The sequence below is a fragment of the Protopterus annectens genome, chromosome 2.part0, assembly GCF_019279795.1.
Source record: "Protopterus annectens isolate FY-2018-M chromosome 2.part0, PAN1.0, whole genome shotgun sequence".
Lineage (NCBI taxonomy): Eukaryota > Metazoa > Chordata > Ceratodontiformes > Protopteridae > Protopterus > Protopterus annectens.
Window position 1 is genome coordinate 1003089771 of NC_056728.1, and position 13503 is coordinate 1003103273.

The 13503-nt window shown below is 36.2% G+C and overlaps 1 protein-coding gene across 1 annotated transcript in view; it reads right to left on the minus strand.

Moving 5' to 3' along the window:
• The window catches only part of FREM1 (FRAS1 related extracellular matrix 1), a 1066140-nt gene that overhangs the window by 516541 nt on the left and 536096 nt on the right, over positions 1-13503 (minus strand). Inside the window, exon 23 of the mRNA XM_044060374.1 lies at positions 9507-9652. Coding sequence (XP_043916309.1) covers positions 9507-9652 — 146 coding nt within the window. The remainder of the gene's footprint in view (positions 1-9506; positions 9653-13503) is intronic.

The window sequence follows — 13503 nt, forward strand, 5'->3', positions numbered from 1 at the left end:
TTCTGAGAAAGATGCAGGCAGAGTACAGGCAAATGTCTGGCATTATACTCTTTTTACATTTGAAAGGCATTTGATACTGGTAAGTGGAACTCACTCAGGCAATGTAACAAGAAAAGTTAGTAGTTAAAAGACAAGAGGAGAAAGTTAGAGTAAATAAAGGTTAACAAAAGGAAAATGTGATTATAGACATTACAAATAGGAAAATGAGTGCATTGCTAATGGAAAATGACATGCATGTCACTCAACTGATTACATGTGTCCAAGATTTTATGATTTACTGACACTGCAGTTGTTTAAGAGCACAGGCGCATAAATAAAATCTAGTATATTGAAAATATGGGTCTAAGTATGAAAAGATATGAAAAATGAAACAAGTGGGTTGAAAATAAATGATTTTAATACACCTCATATGTGTTTTGTATCTGTTGTTTTATTATTTATTTATTTATGTGTTTTTTGTATGACTGGAAGCTTTTGGCTTATTATGAAAAGATATTACATTTTCCTTCTTTATTTTCTGGCCTACGGTTAATCATCAGAGTTTGAAAATATAGCTATGGAGTTACTTAAAAAAAATTATGAATTAATACTTTTGATAACAAGTAGCTGTATTTAAGTGTATACGTGTGTGTGTGTGTGTGTGTGTGTGTGTGTGTGTGTGTGTGTGTGTGTGTGTGTGTGTGAGTGTGTGTGTATGTGTCTGTGCGCACGTGCATTGGTAGAAAATAGCAACTGGATTTGGATCCATTAACCAGAAGATATTCTGTCACTATTTTTATTTAGCATCCAAAAGGCATTTATTGTAAGTTATTAAAACTTTTGTTTACAAGATTTGCTTAAAGAACAAGTACTATGTTATCATGTACAGTCAAGCAAACGAGTAAAAGAAAGGTTTATACACAGAATTAATATTTGATATTTGACAAGTGCACCCTTGAAATATAAAAATACATATTTTGGTACTTAAGATACTGTCTATAAGACTCTGATAAGGTTGTTTGAATCAAATGTACTTTTCTTATATTTTGCTAGTAGCAAATTCAGTGTGACTGTTTCTAACTAACCATTGCCTAAACATTTGACAACTTACATATTTTAGGTGGAATGTGTTAGATAGTTGAACAGATTATAAGCATCTGTTTCTCTAACTGCTTTTAAGATCAAGGTTGACACAAGATTTTTCTAAACACCGAGCATAGGATAAGTGAGAAGAATGCAGTCCCTACTTGGGGCACTCCATTTTGATATGAGGTAAATACTTCATTAATAAATAAATTTGAATAAGTGTAGTAACATCATAAGTAGGTTAGCTTTAATGCATAATTATAAGAATGCTTTTACTTATTTTGACAGACAGTCAGTCTTCTTAGCTTCCTTAGTCCTGTTCTGTTAGCTCAGTTAGTCTGTCTTAGCAGAGAGACAGAAAATGCCTTATCTATCCTGTACTATTTGGTGTTGTAAGGGGCATCTGGCAATAGAACTTGAGAAAGAATTGTGTGTCAATGAACCTGGCAGCCTCTAGTAACTGATTTATTACAACTGATTTATTACAATGTGGAAAGAATAGCTAGAAATTTAATGCAGCTACAGATGAAATTACAACAGCTACTATACAAAGGAATTGGGATAACGAGTCCAGTTTTAGTTTAAGGTAAATACCATTAAGATGATGAGTTTCTAACTGACATTTCACATACTCAAAATATGCCAATAGCCTCAGAATGGAGAGTATGCAATTGGATGTGGATGGGTGGATCACTAGTTCATTGGGATGCAGTACAGGGAAAGAAAGGTAGAAGGCAGTGGCTGTCATACACCCTAGCTTAGCTAAGCTTTTGAGATGGAACAGAGGATCACTGGTAGTACAATGCAAGAAGGGTATTGGTGTTTTAAGTATTAGTGTGCATGCTCCTTCCCCATTAGGCAGATGGGAAGGAGGCAGACATTTTGACACTGTATCCCATCAAAATCTTACTTCATTTTCTTCCTTCAGCCTCACCAAGCCTTCTCTCTCATGGTTCCACAACTATCTGACAGACCGGCAGCAAACAGTTAAATTGTAACAAAATCTCTCTTCCTACCTAAAAATCACTGTCGGCTTCCCACAAAGACCGATGTCCCCTCTTATTCAACATTTTTTTAAATGAACTACATACTGCCACTCACATTGCCAGCATAGCTCGATATGTTGCTGTTTCAACCCTTATATGTACAGCCCCCATCCCTGCCAACACTTCAGGACATCACCCAAAGTTATTTCACTAAGATTAAAACTTGGCTAAAATATGCAAATCTTCTTTGAAATCCTAAAAAATAAACGTAAGCTCTTCACTCCCAAACAATAACACAATGAAACACAATCTTTCAACATAACCTCATCCAGCAATATAAAAAGTGAAATCATAACCCTGACAAAATTTCTAGGTATACTAATTCATAATAAACTTAGATTTGACAAACATGTATTGCAAGTCATTAAAAAACACACTAGAAACCAGTCTGTTTTTGTAGAACCAAACACTACTAAACAGACAATGCTAGACAAATGCTTGTATCAACCTACCTTTTTCCATCCTTAATATATGCTTCACCTACTGTTACAAACTTAAATATTACACTTAAAGATAAGATCTCTACCTGTTACAATATAGTTGCCAAATTTACTGCCAACCTTATGTACAGAACTCTTCACTGCAGAGCTCCACATATATATATATATATATATATATATATATATATATATATTCCGGAGCCCTGACATAAGTAAACTGACTTGAGCTACCCAACTATTTAAAATACACAATTTATTGTTGCACACGATCTTACACATGCACCAGAAAAATGCCCAGCACTGCTGTGTTTTTTGCTTTGGAGAGGGCGGCTCTTACCTGAGCATCTGAGATGTCAGGGGGGCAGCACTCTGCTGGGATAGATATTTGCCCTTTTGGTGGGGAGGGGGGGAGAAGTTTGCGCTGAACCTGTCAGCAAGCCGTCCCTAGCGAAGCATCGTGGCCGTAAAGGGATTTACATTTATTTTTTAGGATTTCAAAGAAGATTTGCATATTTTAGCCAACACAAACCTTTCTACCATTCTTCATCAGTTACCTTCCTGTCTTAATCCCTACTTTATATTTCATGACATTTGCACTATATCCTCTCTGGGCATGTGGCCCAGGCCGGTATGACCCTGACCTTGAGTAGCATCTTACCCTCACCAAGAATGATGCCACAATATGAAGACAAGATGATCAATTTCAACAACTGGCTTAAGTATTGGTGTCATTCAAAGGGGATCCAATGCCTGTCAGCCTGGGATGACATGCTCGACAGGCCACGATGCTTCGCTAGGGACAGCTTGCACCTGTCACCCCTGGGCTTTCGGATATTGGCAAATGCTCTTGCTACCCCCATAGTGCCTTTTTTAGGCAAGGCTCAAAAGACAAACCCACCTCCATAGGTATCACAAGGGATAAGAAACTAAGAGTAATGCTACTCAATGCCAGAAGTCTAAACCTCAAGATGCATGCACTTGAAACTCTCCTTAGCATGGAGAACATCAATATCTGTGCAGTAACAGAAACCAGGTTCAAGGCTCCTGAGAGCACCCCAGCACTACCAGGTTATACCTCATACCATGCTTTTCGGCCACAAAACTTGGACCGAACCAGAAAAGGAGGGGGAGTATCAATATTCGTCAAAGATACCCACACCTCCAGGTTGGTGGCACAGCACGAAGCATCAGAGACTATCCATGTGCAACTAACAGTGGGTAAAACTGCCTTCCAGTTTATAGCCTGCTACAGACCACCCTCCCAAACTCAGGAACCCCACTCAGCCTTCCTGAGAACACTGGAAAATATGAAGGTCTCTCCAAACACCATTATATTGGGCGACTTCAACTACCCAAACATAGACTGGGAGCATTACTCTAGCTCCAACATCCTAGCTCAAAGGTTCCTAGAATTTATAAACTCAAATGCTATGGAACAACTTGTTACCACTCCCACAAGAGGGAAAACATACTGGACCTGATCATCACCAACATGGGGACTCTATGCTCCAGACCAGAAGTGTATCCCTCACTGGTAAGATCAGACCATAAACTAATCTCACTGGATATTCACATCCCGACTCCACCCCCTGCCCAGAAAACCACAGTGAAAAACTTCTCTAAAGCAAATTTCACACTCCTCAAAACCGAGGTGGAATCCTTCAAAGCCCCCGGGCCTGTGGAAAATACGGCCCAGACCGCAGAATCCTTTATAAGCGCATTCTATGAACACCTTCAGGAATGCATGGATCATGCAATCCCAAATAAAACCAAGACCCAATCCTTCAAAGGCAGACGTCCTGTCTGGTGGACCCCAGCCATAAACAAACTATACAATAGAAGGAGGAAACTACTACATGATAGAGCAAAATCCCAAAAAGGGAAGGCATCTCTGATCAGTGTTAGCAAAAAACTACGGGCACTCATAAAATCTTCTAAGGCCAGCTTCGAGAGAAAAATTGCACAGGACACTAAGGATAATCACAAGGCTTTCTTTAGTTATGTTAGGAACCTGGGTGGGAATTCCCAGATATGCTCAGAATTAGTCCAAAATGACAAAAAATACACACCGAACCCACAGACATTGCCAACATCCTAGCTGACAGGTTCAGCAAAATTCCCACCAAAAGGGCAAATATCTATCCCAGCAGAGTGCTGCCCCTGACATCTCAGATGCTCAGGTAAGAGCCGCCCTCTCCAAAGCAAAAAACACAGCATCAATGGGACCAGACAGTGTCCCGGGCTGCGTCCTACATGAACTCCAAGAAGAGCTAAACCCAAACATAAAACTACTGTTCAATCTCAGCCTTACCACAGGATATGTACCCAAAGAGTGGCGTACAGCAACAGTGGTCCCTCTCCACAAAGGTGGTGCCTCAATGGATCCTGGAAACTATCGCCCCATAAGCCTGACAAGCTTGGTCTGCAAAGCTATGGAAAGGATCATCATGGACCTCATAGAAAAAGATACTGGGGACCTACAGACACTGGATCCTACCCAGTTCGGCTTTGTTAAGGGCAGATCCTGCCTCTTAAACCTGGTCAATTTCTTTGAAACAGTCACCAAGGCCATTGACGAGGGAAAGGTGGTCCACACAGCCTACCTGGACCTCACAAAAGCCTTCGATACAATACCCCACTCGGGCATTATAGATAAGCTCACCAGCTTAAATATAAACCCTATGTCACTAGATGGGTTGCAAACTGGCTCAAGGACAGAACCCACATGGTTAGAATTGCTGGAGCCATGTCAGACTCCAAACCAGTTACAAGTGGCGTCCCACAAGGCTCAGTCCTGGGACCTCTCCTGTTCGGTATATATTTCTCGGAGGTACAGGCCAACACTGAAGGACTGTGGCTGACCAAGTTCGCAGATGACTGCAAACTGGGCGCTATAATCGACTCTCCAGCTGACACAAGCATCCTCCAAAAGGGCCTCATAGAAACAGACAACTGGTGCCAGAGCCATGGCCTCAAGCTAAACGCCAAAAAGTGTATAGTCATCCCCTTTGGCAAAAACAAAGTGCTCACAAATTACCACATAGGTCGTAATCCATTAAGTACAGAAGAAGTAATTAGGGACCTGGGGACCCAAGTTGATAGCAATCTCTCATTTGACAACCACGTGGCCAAAGTGGTTAGAAAAACATTTTATATAGCTCACCTAATCATGAAGGGATTCACATCTAGATCAGGGGAGGTCATCGTGCCTCTTTACTCATCCCTCATCAGGCCCATAATTGAGTACAATGCCCCTTTTGGGATTTACCTTACCAGACACCTGCAGCAACTGGAAAGACCCCAAAAGTACCTCACCAAGAGGATCAAAGGGCTCAAACAGATGCCATATGCTGCCCAGTTAAAGAAACTCCAACTCTACTCAGTGGCATACCGCCTGCTCAGAGGCGATCTGTGCCTGATGTATAAAGCCATGTCCAACCCGGAATTAATGGACATGCTGCACCTCAGAAAATCCAAATCCCATCGAGCTCACGCTCGAGAGACTTGAACCTCAGCACTGAAATAAATAGAACATGCTGGAGGGACAGATTCATAACCCAGAGGCTCCCTTCACTCTGGAATAAAATCCCAGTCCAGGTTAGGCAGAGTCCCTCATTGACTCTCTTCAAGAGGAATCTTGATGAGTGGATGAGGGATCGTAGGTTTACCCCGGGTATCACTTCTGTGTCACTGTTAGACAGAGGCACAGTATACTAACCTCGAAAAAGGGCATAGCAAAATTAATTTAAAATGGGTGGCGAAAGCCAAACATACTCTGGCTAGGCTTATAAATGCCCTAGGGCAGATAGCCTAGTATGAACCTATGAACCTATGAACTAAAAGATACTGTGCAGCACTACTTTCCAGGTAGAGACCTTTGCTCAACCAATAATCATAACACAGTCTTACTTATCAAACACTATTCCAACTTACCTAAAACAGACCATGTAACTTTCTGCTTTCAAGCCCTTAATAAAGAAACACATAAACCATAAGTGGTCATGCACATGCTCCTCACCTGAGTTTTTTTTGTCAGCATGTACCTCATATCCCTTTATACCATCTTTTAATTTCTACACAACAAACCTTTCTACCATTCTTCATCAGTTACCTTCCTATCTTAATTCCTACTTTATATTTCATGACATTTGCACTTTATCCATTTCCTTTGCTGTCCACCACTCTCTAATAACCAGGTTCTATGTCAGTACATAACACAGTCATCTTAGCACCACTGTCCTTGACTCATCAGCTATATGCTGCGTCTCTCCCTCTTCTAGCTTTAACTGTTATCTACCTACTGACAAATGTTACACGCTCCTTACCACAATTTTATTTATTCCTACCATCTATCCTGCAGCTCATCTTACCAAAGTCTTATAAGTCATGCCTAATGTCTGCTTGTCACATAAATTGCACATGAACTGTTAGCATGCAAAGTGTTTTATACTTAGATTTTTAATATCATGTATAATGTTACCAAAGGAAAAAATATCTGTTTCATCTTTATATAGGATCATTAATGAACAATAACCCATTTGTATATAGATGTGTTAAGAATTATCTGTGCAATATTTTGTCATGAGTATCTTAGATATATCTCCTAGAACTTTTTTGCCTAGGCCTCCACTAAAAATAAGCTTTCCCCAGTCTAACTTTCGTGGTCAACAAAGACAAATAAAGTCAGACCCAAAAATAAATAAATACATACACACATATACACACATAAATACATAAATAAATAAATAAATAAATAAATTTTCTGGGAAAGCATAATGACCACAAAGAAACTTCACCTACTGGTTTCTTTAAAGCAGAGAAAGGTGACATTTCAACAGGTGTTGGAGATGAGGTAACACATGGAATTGCAGAATTACATTAGGTCAGAAAAGATACAAACATAGAGAGGAAAAGTGGAAGTGAGTCATAGTGATAGGAAGAAGAGATGTGCTTCACTTGAAAAATGGTTTAGCTTGAAGGGTAGAGGGTGGACACCTATGTTAAGCTGATAGGGGCTAGATCTAAGGCAGTACAGAAGTCTACATAATCTAGATGACAGAAGATCAGTGACATTTATATACTCTGGGCATGTAAAGTGATAAGCCCACTGTAGAATGAAGTTTAGAAGTAATTGGAAGAGGTTTCTCATAAGAAGCCAATTAATTCTTAGTCCGTCTGTATATGGGTTATACATAGGAGGACTACCCCAGAACTTGTCAATAAGGGGAAAAGGAGTGCTACTAGCAATTGTATCAGCTCAAGTTAAGGACAGCAGTTGAAAGGGACGGAGGTCACTGGGGAGGAGATAAGGACAGAGCTCCTAGTTTCTGTTTATTCAGGAGTTACAAGCTCAGAGGAAAACTTTAAAAGCTGAGAACTGATTGAGGAAAGTCTCAACTTTGTACACAGCAGACACTGGTTGAATGTGTTCATTAAGAAACAGAAAGCAAATTAACCTGTTGAGCGAATCTGGACTGAGTATTTCTCGCGGAGTTTGGCTCTGAACTAAGCAATCACCATGACTTGGAGAGAAGAGTGGAAGAAGAGGAGTTGGGAGGATTTTGCTTTAGCATGAAAGGGGATTTTTTTGCACAGATGGGTCTTAGCCATATTTAAGAAGTCAGGGCTTTAGTTCACTGCATAATGCCTAGTGTTATACAAGGGGTTTGACTGATTTCTGTTAAGCAGGTGGAAGGACTGGGGAGACAGCTTTTCAGAAATCAATCAAATCCATTGAAGGATAGATGGCATCTTCATTAGGCTCTGACTTACTAGAATTTGTATTGAAATGATGCATTCTGGGTATAGTCTTTAATGTGCTCCTCAGTTACCTGATACTAATATTGACCAGTTAATATACGCTTATGGATTATATGACACGATGAATTGTTTTTAATAAAAAATAATATAAAAAAACATGGATATTTTCACAGAGGTATGTACAGGTGAAGCTGCAGCCTTGGACAGCATCTCTGCGGCTACAAGAGGGAAATGGTTCAGTAGTATCAGTACTATGGCAATGGAGATAAACAGCCTGCATTACATTACACACTGTGTCTAATGATAGAGTTAGAGAAAAAGGCTCTAAATGACTATTCATCTTTTACAAGGGTATTTGTTATTCCAGTTGAGAAAACTCTTTGGACTTGAAAGTAGAATTATTCATATTTTGCTTTAAAATTAATATTATAATGATTAATGTAGACCTTTAACAGTGACCAGTCCCATTTTTTTTCTTTTTTGACTCATTTGAGAAGAAGATGAAGTTGACCCAAAACCAGCATAATTATTGCAAGATTACCTTTTTTTTCTGGCAATTCAAACCTCTTCTAAAACTGTTAGAGAAAAGATGTAGACTAGGTACCTGTCTGGCCATCTTCGGCCCATAGTTACAATGACTATAGACAGCAAAAAATAGTAAAGCTCAGAAGCAATGATACTGCTGATATAAAAATATTTCAAGCAGCCATTTTGATTCAGAGAATGCAAGCACTGCACTGAGATAACAGACAGTTTTTTTCTTCTAGATGTCAGTATGTCAGTCCATGGAGTGATAAAAAAATGGGAAATGTTTGAACATATATGTAAAGGTATGACATCATGACTCAACCCAATCACATACACTGATAACCCATCCAACTACAGTAAGTGACTCCATCTATATGAATTGATGTGTCCCTAGGTGTGTGTGTGCACTCACAAAGGTGTCTGGTTGTGAAAATTTGCCTTAACTAAAAAAAAAAAAGAGTTAAAAAAAGAGCACTGCAATTTTGATGGTAAGTATTTATATATAAAACAACGTTAACAACTTAAGTCGCATGATCACCGAATAAAAACAAATGGACCATTAAAATAAAATGAAATACAGAAAAAGATATATGAATGTACAGTGAGTAGTTGTTTTGTATTTTACTCACATCCATCTTTTCAGAGATATGTATTACAAATTATTAACTGACCTTGATCTGAAGTTCTCCTTGATGTGGAACCACCTCAAAGAAATAATTAATCTGGTCCCTTGGGGTGTCTTTATCTTCAGCTGAGAGCACTACACTTGAAATAATCCTTGTTTCACCAACAGCTATCTCTAAGCCAGTGTTTCTGTAACAATAAAATATCAGTGTTCTGATTAACATCTGTTTGCAATTTTTCTTTTATTTGAAAATCATAAAACATGCAATAAAAATCATATTTTAAATATAATGTAAATTTTGTAAGAAGAAAATGTTATAACCATATACACTATGTACAATATTGCCTGATTAGTAAAGAAAACCAATTGCTGCTGAAACAAAACCACCAAAGAGAAAGAAACAGGAACTAGATGCACTCGAGTTTATTCTGGTACCTCGGCTTACACAGCCTTCAAAGGAATAACCTTCCACAGCAAATGCATCTATTTTATATACAAAATTCCTTAATTAATTAATTGAATAATTGTGCAATTACAACATTCACATTATTTTAGAAAAAGGGACCATACATTTAAATGCTGATATATGGACAAAAGGGAATGTTAATACTGAGACAAAGTATATAATACACAAAAACACAGTTCTTTTTTAAAAAATATATACTAATGCCTCAAAATTCAAACAGTCAAGTTCATTTCCAAATTTAAGCCTTTTGGTTTTAAGGTACCAAAATTTAAAATGAACATACTTTCCAATTTTAACAATTTATGTAAAAAATTCCCAGTATTATAAGTATCAGGTCTGGCCAATGCACAGAAAAACAACGTATCCAATTCACCATTGTGTGTATTATTGAAATGCTCAGAAACTGGGCTTTCCATCCTGCCATTTCTAATATCACCCATGTGTTCCATAATCCTAAGCTTTAACTGACGTTTAGTTTGTCCTATATAATATTTAGGTGGATTGCACCCACAACCAATTAAATAAACAACCCCACAAGATTTACAATTGAAATTTTCCAAAGCCTGATATTTTATGCCATTTATGCAACTACCATTCAATAATACACACAATGGTGAATTGGATACGTTGTTTTTCTGTGCATTGGCCAGACCTGATACTTATAATACTGGGAATTTTTTACATAAATTGTTAAAATTGGAAAGTATGTTCATTTTAAATTTTGGTACCTTAAAACCAAAAGGCTTAAATTTGGAAATGAACTTGACTGTTTGAATTTTGAGGCATTAGTATATATTTTTTTAAAAAAGAACTGTGTTTTTGTGTATTATATACTTTGTCTCAGTATTAACATTCCCTTTTGTCCATATATCAGCATTTAAATGTATGGTCCCTTTTTCTAAAATAATGTGAATGTTGTAATTGCACAATTATTCAATTAATTAATTAAGGAATTTTGTATATAAAATAGATGCATTTGCTGTGGAAGGTTATTCCTTTGAAGGCTGTGTAAGCCGAGGTACCAGAATAAACTCGAGTGCATCTAGTTCCTGTTTCTTTCTCTTTGGTGGTATTGCCTGATTAGTCTTTATGTATAACAAATGTAAAATAAACTAAGACATTAGCTAAACTTTCTTGCTAAACAGTACAATGGAACTCAGAGCAAATATCACATAAAAGTTGTAGTTAAACTAGATTGGAGTCAGTTATATTTTGAAATAAATCAAGAAGAGTAAGTCCTTTAGTCAATGGATTTTTGTTGATAGACCTAGGAAAGATTCGAATCTCTTTAATTCTAAGTTCCTTGTAGACGGTTTTCTTTAATGAGGATAACAATTCTTAAATCTGAGATACAGATAGATTCTTCCAGTCCCAGTGTTTTTCTTGCCACCGCTATAATAATCCAAAATAGATATTTTTTTTCATGTTGCATTTTAATTCGTTCAATTATATTAAATAATATAAAGATTTTAGACATTGAAAAGGTATCATACCACAATGTTCTTAAAATATCTTCGTCTTTTTTCCAGAAAGGTTTAATAAGAGGATAGTTAAAGACAATATGACACCAATCTGCATTACAGGTTTTCAGACATTTCCAGTAATTAGTGGTCATATTGTTATTTAATTTAACCATTCTTCTGGTGAGTTGGAAAATATCTATATAAAAATTTTGAAGTAAAAATTTTCCAGTATTAAGACCATGCATTATGTTTTATTGAATGCAATAAGTGAATTTTATTCTCTGAAGTTAAATTTGATTCATGACCAATAGTAATGTGTTTCCAAAATTTATTGTTGATATTAATGTTGTATAGTATAAGTATCCTATATAGATAGGAAATTGTATTTTCAATACTTAATTATATATAATTTGCGACTGAGATAATACTACACTTTTCTGTCATGTATATGTTAATAAATTATGTCAATAAACCCATGCTTGTGCATGTAGATTGTATTCATGTATAAGAGAGTGAACATCTTTAATTCTTAATTATTTGAACCATTGTTGCCAATGTATGAAATTCTTTAATTCCCAAATGTTAACTCTAGTATAACTATTATTGTCAAAAAAAGAAACCTTGGTTATTTTTATAGGAGTAATTAGATCAAACCAAAGTTTCAAATCAATATTCCTTATGATGGTGGTTTTAAAACCTTTTAAAAATGATTAATGTAGTTAGATTCAGTAGGTGAAGCTATATTATACTGTATATAATTACATACATAACGCCAGAAAAATTACCGTTTGTAGTGTTATTAGTTAAATTAATTTTCATTTTTTTTATCAGAAAAGTGAGATAAAAGTAGACTTAACATTTGGATTTATAATTTAGATTTTTCCAATTAAGGATAGTTTCAATAATCACTGATTTTATATAAGTATTTAAGTCAGAAAAGTTAATTATTTCTGAATTACAAGGCTTAATATGAAGTTGTAGGGCTCCAAGGAAACCAGAGAAATTTTAATAAAACAATATTGATTTCTTTATGTGAGATCTGTCAGGGGTTAAAGTTAAAGCTTGTATAACATATAATGTCTTAAGAAATAAAAATATTTTTATTAATTGCAGTCTATCTTATTATTCCATTTAAAAATCAAATTAGTAATAGTTTCCACAATTGGTTTACAGTTGTCGCTTTGGTTTTCTCAATTGTCCACTATATTAACACCTAAGTATCGCAGTGTTAAAATATTTTCTCAAATAATATTACTAATATATATTTGCAAAGTGTTTTTCTGTTTAGGAACAAGTGTTTTGATTTTGCACTGTTAAATTTTAGTCCTGAACATGACTGGAATTTGTTAATGACAAGTTCAACTTATTTTAATGTTGATAGTTTACTAGGAAGGGTTAGTAGATTATCATTAGCTAATAACATCAACTTAGAGTTATAAGTGTTTGATATTTCTATATCTTTATGTTTTTATTATTTTTATGGAGACTGCTAATAATTCAATAACTAAAACAAATAGTGTTGGGGATAGCAAGCAACCTTACTTAGTTCCTTTGGTTGGAATAACTGGTTCAGATGTAAATGGGCCTCATTTAACACAGGCTCTATTGTTACTGCATATATATTTTAAAGGGAAGTAAATTCTTTAGGAAAATTAAACATCTGTAAAACTTTAAATAGATAACTTCTGTGTAATGTATCAAAGGCTTTTCAATATCTAACCTCACAAATAAAGCTTCTTCATCTCTATTATTTAGGATGTCTAGTAGAGATAAGATTATTCTAATGGTGTCATGGGTTTGTCTTGCATGTATAAAGCAGTATGATCTGAATTTATTAACTGCATTAAGGGTTCCTTTAGTCTATTTTTAAAGATTGACATGGACATTTTATAATTGTTGCTTAAAATAGAAAGGGGTCTATAGGAAGAGCACAATCGGGGATCTTTGTTTTGTTTCAAAATTGGAATAATTAGACAGCATCTCTAGGATGGAGGGATAACTTCTGCATTTTGAATTTTAACAAGTGCATTATGGAAGAGTTTGATAATAGGTAGAAAAACAATTTGTTTATCTCAGATATAATTCCATCCATACCAGGAGATTTATTATT